Genomic DNA, 17,635 nt, shown 5'->3' with positions numbered 1-17,635 from the left:
TGGTTCCGTCACAACTCCGCCCTCTCATTATTTCGCCCGCATAGGCGGGGAATCATTGCTGCGTGGGCAGAGCGGCCGCAGCATGACGGAACCACGCCCGTGGCTCATGACGGCGTGGTTCCGTCATGTGCGTGGAAGGGGTTAAAGACATTCTACTGAGTTTCTGTATGTTGGATTTTTGTTGTTTTGGTCTTGTTTAGTTTAGATAAAGGTAATTTATTTCTCAATACTGGTGTGGTGTCTATTTGTGGTGTTTCCACAATGTTACTGTGAGTGTTGGTACAAATACTTTACAAATTGCCTTAGGGATAAGCCTGTCTGCTCGTGCCAAGCTACCAAGGAGGTGAGCAGGGGTTATCCAAAGTGTGGATCCCCTTACCCTGACTAGAAGCAAGGGTCCCTATTTGGTCAAAGGTACCTATCTCTGCCAACTAGAGACCCCCATTTCTAACATTGACGGTCAGCGGTGAGGATTTGAACTTGTATTTGTACTTGACCCACAGTGATTGGTGTACATCACTAGATAAGTGCAGACCACTACGCAGCCACACTGTGTTTTATTTCTGGTTCTATTTTTGATCTAACCCTTGAGTTATCCATGCATCATGCCTCTAAGTGGTAAAGCAGCAAGTGAGAAGGCAAAATTGGAGTTTCTCATTGAGGATTTGTAGTCCTACAAAGTAGGTCAACTCAAACAATTTTGCAAGGATTTGAGATGTCCCATGAGGAGTAGCGCTAAGAAAGATGAGCTACAGAAGGCCTTAAAATCTTGGTGGGAGGCCAAAGGAGCTGAAGAGCCAGAGAATGGAGAAGTAGATGAGGATGCACAAGGGAATGGTTTCATGTCACATGATTTTCCTGTGCCAAGGGCAGCCTCAAGGGCTGCCAGGGTCCATTCCGCAGGAAGTCTCTTCTGGGAAGAGCGGGAGGAGAACCAGAGGATCAGAGAGCATGAGCTGGAAGTCATGAGGCTCAAGGAGAAGGCGGAGGAGAGCAAGAATGCTCGTGCCTTGGAAGAAAAGAGATTACTTTTGGCTCATGAGTTGAGCATGAGGGAACTGGACATCAAGGCCAAGCAACTGGAGTCCAGTTCAAATGGTGGCAGCGCACAGCCAGTGCAAGGATTTAGTGCAGAATTTCCAGAAGGGAGAGGATATTTATGCATGGTTTGAATCGTATGAGCTTGCATTGAGAATGAATGAGGTGCCTGAAAAGAGTTGGGGGGGCAGGCCTATGGAAACACTTTGAGGCTTCTGGGAGGGATGTCTTACCACCCTTAGAAAAGGCAGGTACCCTGACCTACGCCAATATGAAGGAGGCCTTATGGCTCAAGTATGGGCTCACCCCAGAACAGTACAGAATGAGGTTCAGGAATTTCATGAAGTATGATTCAGACACTTGGGTTGAATGTGTGAGGTTGTACATGCGTGCACTTGAAGGATGGATAAAGGGCAGCAAAGTAACTGATTATGAGGGGTTGTGCCATCTAATTAGTTGGGAGAACTTGAGCAGTCTATGTGTTCCAGATCTGCACTAGCATCTTTTGGACAGTAAGTTAACTGATCCCAGTGAGCTTGCTAAGGAGGCAGACCGCTGGACCAGCACCAGGGTCCACAGGTGGATTATGGGTACCACAGCCAGAGGTGGGCAGGGTCCCCAGCAGAAGAGTGGGGGGGACAAAGGTAGCCAAAAGTAGTTTTCTAAAGGGCCCTAAAAACAATTCCGAGGGAAAGGAGTGCCAGCCCCCCCCCAGCCTAAGAAGTCGCAGCCCCATAATGGCGGGCGTAACTTCCAGGGTCCCCCCAGGTGTTACCAATGTGGTGAGAAGGGCCACATTGCCCCAAAGTGCCCAAAGAAGTCCCAAGCACCTACTGGTGTTCAGTCACTTGTTTTAATGAGTATAGCTTTGGGGGAGGAATTAGTTTCCAGTGAAGGGGAGGAGCAAGCAGTTATGACCCTTGAGAGATGGTCCAGGAGACCTACCTGCCTGAGAACACTAAAACATATAGGCAGTGGGTGACCATCAATCGGAGGAGGGTGGAGGCTCTGAGAGACACAGGAGCCAGGGTGACATCTGTTAGGTCAGTCAGTCAGTCAAAGAACTTTATTCGGTTACTAAAAACCATAAAAGCAGTACAAAATACATAAAACAAGGTTTAAAAATTCAATAAAACAGATTAAAAAGTGATTGCAAATCCTAAATAAAAGAAACGTATCAGAGATATAAGGAGTACCATCTTTGCAAAATGTCAGGTTTGGTGATTGATCTTTGTGGCCAGACTGATTTTCTTTTGTCTGGTGGCTGCTACCAAAAAACACGCTACGCCATATGTGACCGGTACCGAGTTCAACATCTGTAAATATAATAGAGCCGGCCGTACCTGCGCAAAATTTAAGTCTTTTAGGATGGGGAAAAGAAATTTTTTACGGGCCACCAAATAATGTTCACAAAGCATCACTAGGTGCAGAGTATCCTGTGTAGAGAAAGAATCGCAGGTGCAGGGTGGGGAATCTTCTGGGATGCCCCACTTTGTATACGAGCCAAGCACAAGGTGTATCAGGTAGAACCTGAACCTTATGAGTAGAAAACGATGATATGGTTTAGTAACATATTTTAAATAAGGTTCCATGGCCAAAGACGACGAAAGTTGGTAAAGTGATCTTACCATTGGTTTACAAAGCTCAACCGTTTCCCTCTCAGCTTCCAACATATTTCGAAAGTGCTGCTTGACCCACCTTACATCTTCTTTTTTAAGGTTCTGTGGAAAAGAGTACATATCCGGGCGTCCTAGCCTAGCGCATGCCGCTCTAACATACGCTAGCCACGGTATGCTATCCGCTTTATCCAGAGACATGCAATCTTTAAGAATGCAGTGGTTCAATGTAATCTCCTCATTTGTCCAAGTTTTAATCCAACATAACAGTGGGGACATTTTTAAGAGATCAGTGACATAACCCAAGCCTGTTTCGTTATGTATTGAATATGTGGGGGATGATTTCGGGAGTGATAACAAGGCTCGTATAAAATTGTTTTCTACGATTTGAATGCCTGTGGCTGAAACGTAGCCCCATATATCTGCCCCATATGATGCAATTGCCACACATTTGGCTCTATAAATACGAGTCATGGCTTTCATGGGTCTCGAACCCAATCTTTTAGCAAAATGCATAAGAGCTGTGGTAGATCTGCTTACACCATTCTCCTTTAACTTTAATTGGGCACCCCAAGTTCCTTTCTCATCAAAAGTGACTCCTAAGTAACAAAAAAAGGGTACCCTCGAGATTGGAGAGTTGTTACAGCTAAAGGCCCTAATCTTCATGTTTTTCCTCCGTGATCCTGTAACCATAACATGGGATTTAGTAGTGTTGATCTTTAGGTCCAAGGCTTCCATGAAACCACCAAAATGATCTAATAATCTTTGCAGGCCCATACCAGTCCGAGCTACAAGAACGGCATCGTCCGCGTAAAGCAGTACCGGAATAGGTAGCCCCCCCATATACGGTATGTCCAAGGTAGCTGAATTCAGAGATTTCCCCAAGGAATTAATATATAGTGTAAAGAGGAGAGGGGCCAGAATGCAGCCTTGTCTGACCCCTCTTCCTGACCTAAACTTCGCCATGCATCTTCCTTCCCTTGTGACCCTGACCGAGGCGGACAGAATTTGGTGGAGGTCGTGCAAAAAATTAACCAAGGTGCTATCCAAACCCAAGTCTCGCAAAATAATCCAAAGTTTTGAGCGATTTACCAATTTCAAGAAGTATGATTCAGACACTTGGGTTGAATGTGTGAGGTTGTACATGCGTGCACTTGAAGGATGGATAAAGGGCAGCAAAGTAACTGATTATGAGGGGTTGTGCCATCTAATTAGTTGGGAGAACTTGAGCAGTCTATGTGTTCCAGATCTGCACTAGCATCTTTTGGACAGTAAGTTAACTGATCCCAGTGAGCTTGCTAAGGAGGCAGACCGCTGGACCAGCACCAGGGTCCACAAGTGGATTATGGGTACCACAGCCAGAGGTGGGCAGGGTCCCCAGCAGAAGAGTGGGGGGGACAAAGGTAGCCAAAAGTAGTTTTCTAAAGGGCCCTAAAAACAATTCCGAGGGAAAGGAGTGCCAGCCCCCCCCAGCCTAAGAAGTCGCAGCCCCATAATGGCGGGCGTAACTTCCAGGGTCCCCCCAGGTGTTACCAATGTGGTGAGAAGGGCCACATTGCCCCAAAGTGCCCAAAGAAGTCCCAAGCACCTACTGGTGTTCAGTCACTTGTTTTAATGAGTATAGCTTTGGGGGAGGAATTAGTTTCCAGTGAAGGGGAGGAGCAAGCAGTTATGACCCTTGAGAGATGGTCCAGGAGACCTACCTGCCTGAGAACACTAAAACATATAGGCAGTGGGTGACCATCAATCGGAGGAGGGTGGAGGCTCTGAGAGACACAGGAGCCAGGGTGACATCTGTTAGGTGTCAGGGGGTGTCTGAGGAGCAGGTCATTCCCGATGTACTTCACCCTGTAGTTGCAGCGGACAACTCCGTGGAGATGTTGGGACTGCCTGAGCGGGTCTGTGTGACTACTCGGTCAATGGCAGCCAGTAGGGGTAATCAAGAGGACCTGGAGCCTGAAACAGTGACCCAGGTCCCTGCCAGGAAGAGGAGGGGCAAGGGGCGTTGGGAAACCAGCCCCAGCCATTCCCATGGTCCAGGGAGAAGCTGAACCGGTGGGTATGCCCTGGAACCTACAGTAGAACAGGTAGCCGAACTGGGAGACCTGCTTGAGCTATCCCATTGGCAGCAGGAAGGAGGTCCCTCCAGGGAGGAGATCTACAAGGCGCAGATGGTATGCCCTTCTTTCAGTGGTATGCGGCAACAGGCCGCAGACCAGGCGGCAGGTGACGAGTCCAAGACTCATCTCATTTACTGGGGAGATGGATTACTCTATAGTGAGCCTAAGGTCGCTGAGCCCGGTGCAGTCCTTGTGCTGGTGGTACCCGAGCGCTTCAGGGCCTTCCTACTGGGTCTGGCTCATGATGTGCTTCTCGCAGGACATTTAGGGTGCGACAAGACCTTTCAGAGGCTTGCCACCCACTTTTTCTAGCCCCAAATGAGGAAGCACGTCAGTACTAACTGCAGGATTTACCATACTTGCCAGGCAAGTGACAAGACTGGAGGGAAGTGTAAGGCTCCCCTCCAACCCTTTCCTGTGGTGAGCACCCCTTTTGAGGGGGTGGGCATTGATATTGTGGGGCCACTGGAAAGCAAGACAGCCTTAGGCAACAAGTTGATCTTGGTCTTGGTGGACCATGCCATCAGGGACTCGGAAGGTGTCCCTCTCCAGACAATCACAACCACCGTGGTGGGCCTTGCATTGATGGGGATCTTTTCCCATGTGGGGTTCCCCAGAAAGGTGGTTTTTACGATGGGGTACCAACTTCATCTTGAAGTACATGAAGTCTTTGTGGGAGGAGTGTGGGGTAACTTACAAGTTCACCACTCCTTATCATTCTCAAAGGAATGGGTTGGTTGAGAGATTCAACCGAACCCTGAAAGGCATGCTAGTGGGCCTTGCGGAGCATATGAGATGGAAGTGGGATGTCTTTTTGCCATGCCTGTTGTTTGCCTACAGGGAGGTACCTCAGAAGTCCTTAGGGTTCAGTCCCTATGAACTCCTGTTCGGTCACCCTGTGAGAGGACCTCTGAGTCTGGTGAAAGAGGGTTGGGTAAAGTCCCCTGGGAAGACCCCCCAGGATGTGTTCAGCTATATGCTGGCTTTCCGCAACAAGACTCAATGCTTCAGGAAACTCGCTCAGGCAAACCTGGAAGCTAGCCAGGAAGAAATGAAAAGATGGTATGACCAGAATGCCACTCTGATCGAATTTCCACCTGGGCAGAAGGTGTGCGTGATGGCGCCAGTGGAGCCTTGTGTGCTCCAAGACAAGTGGACTGGGCCATATGAGGTGGTGAAGCACAAGAGGGATGTAACCTAATCCCCCAGGAACCCTTTGAAGGTCCTACATGTGAATAACTTCAAGCCACACTTTGAGAGGTCTGATGTAACAATGCTCCTTGCTACAGATGATGGGATGGATGAGGAAAGTGACCCTCTTCCTGACCTCCTGTCAGCAGAGGAGCAGGATGGGTCAGTGGATGGGGTGAACCTCTCGCCTACCCTGACCCCAGAACAGCAGAGAAACTGTTGCCATGAGATAGGTCAGTTTGCCTCCATGTTCTCCCCGACGCCAGGAGTCACCGATTGGTGCATCCATGATGTGGACACTGGGAACAGTCTGCCTGTGAAACAGAAATTGTACAGGGTAGCTGAAAAAGTCAGGGCCAGCATCAAAGAAAAAGTTTCCAAAATGTTAGCGCTAGGGGTAATTGAGCCCTCCAGCAGCCCATGGGGTAGCCCAGTGGTCTTAGTACCAAAAGCTGCTGCACCCAGTGCCACCCCAGAACTCCGGTTTTGTGTGGATTACAATGGGCTCAATGTAGTCAACAAGACTGATGGACACCCCATCCACAGATCTGATGAGCTGGTAGATGGGTTGGGCGCTGCCTAGTACCTCAGTATGTTTGATTCTTCTGGGTACTGGCAGATTGCCTTAACTGAGGGGGCCAAAGAGAGGTCAGCGCTTTCAACACCAGAGGGGCACTTCCAGTTCCGTGTCATGCCCTTTGGGTTGAAGAACACCCCTGCCACCTTCCAGAGACTGGTTGACTGGGTACTGTCCGGGCTGGAGGAATTCAGAGCCGCTTACCTGGATGACATTGCTGTGTTCAGCTGCAGTTGGGAAGAACATTCGCAACAACTCTGTGAAGTGTTGATGGCTCTGCAAAGGGCAGGCCTCACTATCAAGCCCAGTACATGCCAGATAGGGCAGGGATCTGTGGTGTACTTGGGACCCCAGGTAGGGAGCGGCCTGGTGGTGCCCCTACAATCAAAGATTGAAACCATTCTGGATTGTGAGCCCCCCAAGACCCAGACAGAGGTGAGAGCCTGACCTGCTATCTCAAAAACGTTGTAATGGCCAATTTGGTCCACCTCACCAGTTCAGAAGAAGCAGGGCAAAGCCCTCTTCCACAGAAACCAAGGGTTACAAAAGTGAGTCTACGTTACGAAAAGAGGAGATTTTAGACAAATATGTGGAGAACACTCTATAGGGAGCATGTTTTTGGAGAACAGACTCTTCCTCTGTGGAAGGGCTCAGGAAACAAATGGGCAGGGCAATGTTATTAGAACAGTGAAAAGGTGTTTGAACCTTTGGCTGAAAGGAATGCCCTGGACTTAGAACCACCCTTTCTCGGAGGAACCCCGGCAACCTCACTAATTTTTTTATAAAAACAAATACAATTTAATGGCTCAGAGAAAGTGAATCTGCCTTTTATCACAATCTTTATTGGTGATCAACATTAGAAAGATTAGTAAAAATATTCTTTTATAGGTTAACATTGTCCCCTTGATCAATACTCAGCATTACTTTAACTGTTAAAATATATATTCTCAACATGCAACATTCACACCAATAACTCTATCCTTTCAATTCACAGCATTTGTAAAGCTCAACATTGTCACCCTAGGGGTTTCTGGGCACTGTCTCTCCGTCGAAGAGCCAGGTCTTGAGTCTCTTTGTGAAGCCTGCCAGCAAAGAGGCTGTATGGAGTTGGAGAGGCCCCAGGTCTTGGCAGAGATGTAGGAGAAGGAGCAGCCACTGATGTGGCTGCGACAGATGCAGGGTGTGTGTGCTAGGGTGAGGGAAGAGGAGAGCAGGTGTCTAGTGGCTTGGTGGTAGTTCAGCTAATGTTTGATGTAGGCAGCTCATAGGTTGTGGAGGGCTTTGTATGTGTGCATGAGGATCTTGAACTAGCATCTCTTCTGGATGAAGAGCCAGTGGAGGTCTCTCAGTTGAGGGGCAATGTGGGTTTGTTTGGGGAGGTTCAGAATGAGTCTGGCTGCAGTGTTCTGTATGGTTTAGAGTCTTCTGAGGAGCTGGGCGGAGATGCTGGTGTAGATGGCATTGCTGTAGTCAAGGCGTCTGGTGACGAGGGACTGAGTGATGGTATTTCTGGTGTTGGATGGGATCCATGTGAAGATTCTGTGGGGCATGCGAAGTTTGTGGAAGCAGGAGGAGGAGGCGTCTGCATTGACTTGTTGATTCATGGTCAGCTGGCTGTTGAGGATGATGCTGAGGTTGCTTGCCTGGTCGGTCGGTGTGGTTGTAGGTCCAAATTCAATAGCCCACAAGCTGTGGTCCCTTGCAGAGATGTTATTCCCAGAGATCAGTACTTCAGTTTTGTCGGACTTGAGTTGGAGGCAGTTGTCCCTCATCTTTTTGGCTACGTTGGTCATGGCATTGCAAAAGTTGGTTTTAGCATTGGAATGGTCTTCAGTGAGTGAGGATCAGTTGGGTGGCCTCTGCGTAGGAGATTATTGTTGAGTTTGTGGGATCAGACTATGTCTGTGGGAGTTCGAGGAGGATCAGGGCCACTGTCTCTCCGCAATCAAGGAGTGGTTTGATGTAATCTGTGGCAGAAATCAGCCTAGTCTCAGTGCTGTGGTTGGAACGGAATCCGGATTATGACGCATCCAGTAGGTGGTTTTGTTCCAGGAATTCGGAGAGCTGATGGTTGATGGCTTTCTTGAGTACTTGATGTGGTAGGGTAGCAGGGAGATTAGCTGATAATTTTTTAGGTCTATGGGGTTGTAGAAAGCTTTCTTCAGGAGAGATCTGAAGTCTGAGTGCTTCCATCTGTCCTGGAAAGTTGCTGTGGAGATGGAGGTGTTGAGGATGCTGGTGAGTATTGTGCTGATTGGGTTTGTTGTGAGGTTGTAGAGGTGGTGGGGGCAAGGGTTGGTGGGCACCTTGGAGTGGATGGAAGACATGATGGCTGACGTGGTCCGGGTGATTAGCGGAGACCAGGTGGTGATGGTTTGGATGATGTTCTCTTTTTTGGTTGAGATCGCTGGCAGTGAGGGTGACGGGTTAAAGGTTGAAGTTGTTGTAGATGTTGGAGATCTTGCTGTGGAAGTGGTCTGAAAGGGTCTCACAGAGTTCTTCGTAAGGGTAGATGGTGGGCTCTATGGCTGTCCAAATGAAGAATTCCTTGACTATTTTGAAGAGTTCCTTTGTGTGGTTGGCCATGGAGTACATTCGGGTGGTTGCAGCTGCTTTCTTGGCTTCCTTGGTGAAAGTTCTGGAGGCCTATTTTGTGAACTGCTCTACTGGCATGTTTTTTAGTGGCATGCCAATGTTTCTCCATTGGTGGAAGTTGCTCTTGGTGTTCTCCGCTTAAAATCTTGTACTAACTAAGTGCCCATAAAATTAGGTCTTATAGTTACCAGCGACATTGGTTGTGCAGTCTCATTCAATATTTAGTAATAAAATTCCTGAAAGCATGATTTATCTTTTCCACATCTGTAATGTACAATATATTGAATTTCAATAATGACTCACAGGTATTCTATCCGGGTGGCTTCTGTTCTTAATCTTTCTGTCTATGCGCATATCGGCAACACAGCGCCTTCATCAGAAAAAGCCACCTTCAATTCTTAGTCCTGTAGGTATCCTGCAATCATATTATACATTCTACTGAGCCAAACAAATAAGTCAAAAATATGAATATCACCTAAAAATCACTAACCCAGGTTAGAACCTCTACCAAGGGATATCTTCACCATGTGAACTTCAGATCTGGTAGCAGTACATAATCACTTAGTAGATGGTGATTGGGAGGTCACCGTGACCACACTAATGTGTGTACTCTATATTCACAAAGAAGTGCTAAACATCACCCATGTGTCATGCATCATGACTGTGCCAGCTTTCTATGCAAACTATCCATGTGCCACATGATGCCCTGAAAAGTGAAACAAAAATATGGAAAATACATAAGAAAAGGAGCAAGTATATACCTATCCTATTATAAAGGATCCAATGGGGTTATGAGTATTTAGGAAATGAAGTGCTACCAATTGAGACACACCCAGAGCAAGACTGAAAAGCAAGGGAACAAGTGTGGAAAGGCTTCTGCGAAGGTGGGAAAAACTCCTAAAAGAAAGGCACCCAAAAGGGCCAAATTCAAAGATTTGCATTCTTCAAACACACAAGGTATTCAATATCTTGAAGGAGAGTTTGAACCGAAGATTTGATAAGTATGTGAAGGGCACATGGGCTAAAAAATAGAAAGAGCATAAGATGTGGAATGAAGAAAAGCAACCAATAATGGATGTTCACAGAATGGATAGGTTTGTACCTACAGAAAATGATCTTGAATCTCTGGGTTGATGTGATACCAGAAATACAAATAGTGTGCAAGAGACACGAGATGGCATGGTCTGTTGTTGTAATCTTCTTCAGTATGCAAAATGAAAGCAAAATAATCGTTGCAATCTGGTCCTTTGTAATGTTTCTTTTTAGAATGCAGGTGAAAGCAGAAAACAGCCAACATGTGTTTCGCCCAGTGGCCGGCAGGCCAGGGCTTCTTCAAGGCAAAAGTAGTTGTTTAAATCAGTCTAATTGTCTAGAAAATCAAGAGATGTTGTTTTGTGTTGGCTGTTTGAATACAACAGCAGACCGTGCCATCTCGTGTCTCTTGCACGCTATTTGTATTTCTGGGATCACATCAACCCTGAGATTCAAGATAATTTTCTGTAGGCACAAACCTATCCATTCTGTGAACATATCAGGTGGTCCCTGGGTGAAACCACAGCTTAGGGATGTGCCAGAGCCACATTTGGGTCCTGACCATTTGTGTGTGAAAACTGATAGCACCTACCTCCTTCTATCCCTAACCAATAATGGATGACCAACATCGGCAGACTACATACTCAAGTGTTCTTTCTAGTCTGTCAAGGGGCAAGGAAGATAGATATTACATTATAACTTATAAAATATACGCACCATAAGCCTCAACACAAAATATTAGCATTGGGGAGTAAAGATGAAATCAGATTTTCAAGAGTGTACTAGAGATTTGTTTCTTTACTTATACACATCACAAGAAAGTGAGGGCTCGGCTGGTGTCCAAGGGGGGAGTGATTGGTGCACCATAAGTGAGCATGACTTTTGGCCCACCGTTTTGGGCAAGCCAAACGTTTATGCGCACTTAGCATGTCCTCCATCTGGCTATATTACACAGTATGGGAGGAGAACATGCATAGGCTCCCACTCCCTGTACGAGTGCCGAACCAGGCCACTCAGACCAATCACAATGCTGCTTTCATGCTGGTGACAGCAGCATCGTGAATTGCTCGGGGAGTCGGGGAGTCTGGGGGCTGCCGGAAGCCAGGAAACCAACGGGGACAGAGAAGAGGTGGCGGCTAGTGACCAGCAGGTAAATCTTCTTTTGTTTTTTTAAAACCTCCTGCCACCGTTCCCTACCAGCTGGTAGTTTCCCCTCTTATGGCATGTTGGGAGAGGTCTGCCATCTAGAGTATAGTTTTTTTTTGGGTTGGACTACCAATATCTGTAAGGACCTATGTTTTTTTCACTGAGTAAAGACTGCGGGTATCAGGTACAAGCCCCTTATGCCGCATCAATTTTGTTTGACACAGGGGCGACACAATCAGTGTGCCACACTGTGCCATATATACAAACTGACACATTGGGTCCAACACGTTTGTTTGTAGAGGTCTGCATCACATTGTACCTATGTAAGGTATGATGTATGCAGGGAAGGCATTTCCACGCAAAAAAGCCATGTAGATATGGTGCAGTGAAATTTACAGCATCTCACTGCATCACTATACAACTTGACTGCATCAAAATCCTTACGTCTGTTCAGAACAGGAGTAAGGATTGATGCAGGGATTTTAACATGGGACTCGCCTATGTGTTCTGATGCATTGCTGGAGTTGCGTGAGTTTTATGACCAATTCCAGCAATGTGTAATTTTTGAGCCAGCAGATGCTTCAACATTTCTGACACATCTGTTAAATCCTTGCACCATGGAGCCCTGTATTGTAAATACAGCGCATCCATGGTGTCGCAATGACATTTGGCCGAGGGAAAGGATACTGACTAATCAATGCAGACGTGCCAGTTTCTTGTAAATGAGGCCGTGTGAGAGGAAGACGGGTTAGGCTGTAACGTTGTGTCTTCCAGATGTTGCAGGCCGGGGTCAGGGTGGAAGCAGGCACTGATGGTAGCTTGAACTTTTCCAGCATCATTATTACATTCATTTCACAAATACTTAGATATACTTTCTGAACTATCTACAGATTCCAAAGACACGCTCTATCATATTTACCTTGGTAATTTACCATCACATGCTCAGGTTCCTCAACCATCATATTCTTCTCTGGTTCCAGGGACTTCACATAGCCACACCTTCAAGAATACATATTTGTGTTACTGCACACACATGCAGCATCCTTATCACAACATACAACATGTGTCATAAATAAATCTTTTGATACTGTAATATCAGAAGAGGTGAGATGCAAAATGAGGTTAATTATTTCATCAAAATTACTCTACTTGTAATTACCTTATTACTTATGTTACAGTACATTTTATAATTAACACTGACACCGCAGAGCCTCCTGGACCACATTCAAGCACGCATAAAAGTAATTGTTGAAAAAAGTATGTCATTTAATCTGCTCCTAATAAAGGACGATTAGAACAAAGATGTACCTTGTCAGGCAGTTTTGTCCCCAGCATAGGAGCTCAAACAAAAAACTTCTGCCACTTGGCCTGCTTTGTGGAATTGTGAGACTTATAAAGAAGTTCTCGATGTGACTAGAGTGTCCTTCCGGGTTTTTATCTGTAGCTTCTTCGAAGAAGGACGCTTGAAGTTACACCAGAAGCAATGAGCAATACAGGCTGTGGAATATCCATCATAAACTGTATCATCTGAGGAGATCAACTTTGTTTTCTTCATCATAAATTGGATAACTTCCCTAGTGGCTGGTACTAAGGGGTTTTTCCTGCTCCTCGCACCAGAGCCATTTTTCTTCTGCTGATTACTGCAAATCTGTTGTATGGAGCTTCAAGAAAACCCTTAGCAGCAGCCTCAGGTGAGAGTGAAGGATTCACAAAAACTCAGTTCCATGTTTATCACTAAGGCAAGATTTCCTTTGAGGAGCCCACATTAGGGCTGAAAATAAAGAGATTGAGGTCTGAGAGCAACAGTAGACCATCCCTGCTTTTGGATTTTCAGAATGCCAATATTGCAGCCTTTGTTCCTAAAAGAGACAAAGACTGTAGTGTTAAAAAAGGCCTGATATAAATGGAAATAGCAAAAAGTGGGGACGGAGCTGGGTGCCCTATAAGATGACACCTTTCCAGAGAAACTCTCTGTACGCCCACTCTATTGGGACATTTCAGTCCTCACAAAGCAGGCTGTAGTGTCGTGAGACTATGTGTGCAGGGACCCTTGTTTTTCTGGATGGACTTAACAGAGGAAGTACGTAACTCGCTGGGAGGTATTCATGTGTTCTTATGACGTAATCAGAGAGCTGAGTGTGACTGTATGCTGAGGAATAAAGATGCACAATCCAGAGCTCCGTGTGTGGCACATTCATTTGCATGCTCCTGGGCTAGGGAGTACACTACAGCTGTCAATGAGTGCCAGATCTGTGCCGTGAAAAAATGTGACTGTGATGGAGCAGGGTTTTTACTCCATAACGGAATACCTGTTTCATTTTTGCATGTTATAATTAAAAGTACTAATGATTAATTATTAATGATTAAGAGTTTATCGAATATTGACTAATCAACCTTATTAAAAAAATAATTACACGTGGGAATGCTATTGCATGGCTAAATAACAAAGTGAACTAAGTTGGTGAGCAAACTGACAGAAATGGATGTTGCTTATGTGATGTAATTGTGTTTTGCGCTTTAAATTAATATGCATTAATGGCTTTTGATGTCGCAAATGGCTAGATAAATACATACACATAAGGGTATTAGCAGGGGAATAACACTGTATAATCATTTCCGTGCAGTAATTATGTTTTGTGTTTCTTTTCGCTTAAGTTGTCCATTGTGGCCTGTGACAAAAATGGCCGCCACTCGCAGCCTGCATTGGAGTTGCTGGAAATTTACCAAAAGGCATCGCTCTGCCTGTGACCTTGCACCTCCGATGAACCAAAAAGCTATGACCATGACGACAAATCTGGGAGAACTGCCAGAAAAGACCCTGTTTGAGAAAATGTTTCGAAGGAATTAAATATTGAACTTTCGAACTGTCAGTCCCACAACTGAGATACATTCTAATCCGTGGTGACATCCGAAAAAGTATCGAATTAATTGTGAACACTACATTTTCTATTCATTTTTTAGACAAGACAATACGTGAGAACTTTTCTTAGTGTATCAAGAAGACATTATTTCCGCTGTTCATACATTTTTCCTAACATTATTGTAACTTTTGGAATGTAAATTCAGTATAAATAAAAGTAGACTAGAGAGGTCTAGTGCCACTTCTTCCCGAGCTGATGGTGCGAGGTCCCTATGCTGACGGAAAGGACATTGACTCTACATGACAAAAAGAAGACTTTAATTTTTCCTCCAGAGGACCGGTTCTGACTTAGGATCTGACATTTAGACAGAATAGGTAAATATGAGAGAAATGAAATTTGCATTTAATTGGCTTTTCTTAAAATATTAGATAAACGAACAATTTGTTTGAATTACTGTCTCGGGTGATTATTTCTGGTCATGTTTATTGATTTATTGTTTATTCTTTGAAATGTATTTCACTAGATCTTCAGCAACTAGCTGGTCGCATTGACCTCAAAGTACAGGCAGATTAGATAGAGCATATGTGGAAGGTGTTTTCTCCTTTACAGGGCACGGATAAAGTGATTTAGGGTGAATGTTGGTGTAATGGGCCCCACCAGCGTGTGATGTGTGTATGCGTGTGTGACTGTGAAATCATTCCGTCCGTGGAAGTAGAGGGGATTCGGAGGCTCTGATCTGCACCAGTTTCTTGGTAGCAGAATGATGGTTAGCTATTGTCTTGATCTGGCGAAATTGCGTGTATATAGGCTAGTTGATTATTGATTGAGATTTGTACTAACACTTTATGTTGAAGTCGTGTTGAGTTTTATGTATTGTAAACGGCTTCTGGGATGTAGGAAGTCGGTGACGGTTCCGTAGTAGAGCAGAGGGAGTGTTGCTCTCGGAAAAAGGCGGGATTGTTGGCCCTGTATGCAGACAGGGAAAAACGTGTGACAATTGAAGTTGCGCGTCACATTGTCTGGGTTCGATGAGGTAGCATCGCCGTGTGTTGCCATTAGAAACGTATTTCTGTGTGAAAGAAGTGTGTATGATAGCAAAGGTTATCTGTGAAACTCTGGTCTTAGGTCCCAGGGGTCCGTAAAGGATTCCGTTAAAGCTTACCGCTAGAGAAGTAATAGGTATTCTCGGAGCTTGTTAGAAGGACAGGGCAGAGGTAAGCGCTGCTTTGTTAACGTATGTCTTAATTCTGTAGTAGGACAGACTGTTCGCTGTTCTCGGGAAAGACAGAATTCTGTGTGAATGTACTACATTTTTCTGGTGTGTAAGTGCTTGTATGAGAAGGCATTTTGGTTAATTGTGAAACTCTTAGGAGCATTCCGGAGTGAAACAGTTAATTGATGCTTGTTAGAAGGGTAAAGTAGAGGGATGTGCTACTTTATCAACGGAAGTAACGATTCTGTAGTAGGGCAGAGGTAAGCGCTGCTCTCGGGAAAGGCAGAATTCTCGTGGGAAAGGTCTTTTGCTGTTCTGTGGCTAGCGAAACAGACAATGGAGATGTTTGTATGTTGTAACTAACGGACTCGTAGAAGTTGAAACAAAGTCTACTAAGTAGTCTTGTAAAGGAGGGGTAGACGAGAAGCAGGAGACAAGAACAGAAGCGACTGCAGCGACTGCTGACGTCAGGGAGACCGCGCTGTGATTGGACAGTGGGTTAGAACGGTGGAAGCACGGTGATTGGTGTACTAGTGAACGCCGCGCTAGGATTGGGAGACATACAGGGTGACGTAGACGCTCCAGGATTGGTGCGTTGGTGTGAGTCGCGCTAGGATTCGCGGACTGAGTAAGTGACGTAAACGCTCCAAGATTGGTGCGTTGGTGTGAGTCGCGCTAGGATTTGCGGACTAAGAGCTGAAGTAACCGCTCCAGATTGGTGCGTTAGTGTGTGTCGTGCTGCAATTGGATAAGACATCGTACAGTTGTAGAATAGACTAAGAGTTACGAAAAACAGGAAAATGTATTACCATAATGGAGAGAAGAAAAAGAAGTCCTTATTCAGTAAAGTAAAAACATGGTTTGACAAGGATAAGGATATTATAACTAGGGAAGGGGAGTTACTTCCTCCAACCAGAACCCCTGCATCCTTTATGGTTGCAAAATATGGGTACCATACCTGTATTTGGTTAGACAACTGGGCGAAGTATACTAAAGAAGATGGAGTTTTGGCTTTCCCAGAACATGGCTCATTTAATCTGGCTGTGTTAAGAAATTTACGGGAGAAGATGATGCTTCTAGAGCCTCGGCCTAGGCCGACGCAATTCGAGGCATTAGTGGAATGGGAAGATGAAGTTCATGAGCGAGAAAAGCAGAGGAGTGGGGGTAACTACCGGTATATGTTTGGGCGAAAGTATGATCGTGAAACCCATTATGACCGGATGAGAAGGTGGCGTGATGCCTGTATGACTGAAGGGTTATATCCCGTAAGAACAGTAGAAGAATCGGGAGGTAGAAAGTGTACAGAGAAAGAACATAATGTAGAGACCAGAAGATATGGGGCAAATGAGTCTGATGATGATGTTTTAGAGGACATGCTCTACAAAAGACCACCCCGTATAGACGAGAACCGGACGTAGGAACAGCAGGTACCCCAATGAGAAACACCCTGCAGATTATAAAGACAGAGGCTACAGCCCCTGAGTTGAAAGACAGTTGTTCTCTGGTGGAAAGAGAAAGAGATAGAGAGAGAGAAAAAGATAGAGAGAGAGAAAGAGAGAGAGAAAGAGAAAGAGAGAGAGAAAGAAAGAGAGAGAGAGAAAGGGAAAGAGAGAGAGAAATAGAAAGAGAGAATGAGCTTGAGGATGAAAAGAGCAGAGAACTAGCCAGAACTACATTTGAGCTGACAGAGAAAATCAGGGAATTGACAAAAAATCTTGAGGCCGTTACAGTGCCTGTGACCATAGGCCCGGTCATGCCGATTTTTGACAAGCAGAGGACGGGTGAGAATGGATTGACGGTACCATATGTGGGCAATAGATTGATTGTTCCTCCGGAGCAGGCAGAAATGAGAACAGGAGAAAATCAGTGGAGACATACCATATGTGGAGGAGAATCGAGTGTGCAGACTAACTCAATTTTGAATTCTGGATGTATGGAAGGGAACAGTGGATCAATTTTAGAACTGCAAAAAGTGACAGAACCAGGGGGTGCAGAAAAATCTGTGATAACTGCTGAGGATTTGAATGATTGGCTGAAAACATTACAGAAAAAGGAGAAAGAATCACAGGGAATTGATGTAGCCAGGCTACGTATGGAAATGGAAGAGATGATAGTAGGTACAATACCTATAGAAACATTGAAGGATTATCGGGAAGGGGAGATCCTTTTTCTGTCCAAAAGTGTCACATGGAGAGCAAAGAATATACACGACAGGTTAAAAGGAATAGCCAGTGAATTGGGAATTG

General features: G+C 45.4%; 1 protein-coding gene across 3 annotated transcripts in view; it reads right to left on the bottom strand.

Moving 5' to 3' along the window:
• The window catches only part of LOC146859506 (tripartite motif-containing protein 10-like), a 357,986-nt gene that overhangs the window by 30,447 nt on the left and 309,904 nt on the right, over window positions 1–17,635 (bottom strand). For all 3 annotated transcript variants that reach the window (XM_085650217.1, XM_085650216.1, XM_085650218.1), the window contains one exon: window positions 12,235–12,314. In XM_085650217.1, coding sequence (XP_085506343.1) covers window positions 12,235–12,314 — 80 coding nt within the window. The remainder of the gene's footprint in view (window positions 1–12,234; window positions 12,315–17,635) is intronic.

The sequence above is a fragment of the Triturus cristatus genome, chromosome 3_2 (assembly GCF_964204655.1).
Source record: "Triturus cristatus chromosome 3_2, aTriCri1.1, whole genome shotgun sequence".
In the NCBI taxonomy this organism is placed as follows: Eukaryota; Metazoa; Chordata; class Amphibia; order Caudata; family Salamandridae; genus Triturus; species Triturus cristatus.
Note: the sequence above shows the minus strand (reverse complement) of the source record. Positions and strands in the feature narration are given on the sequence as shown.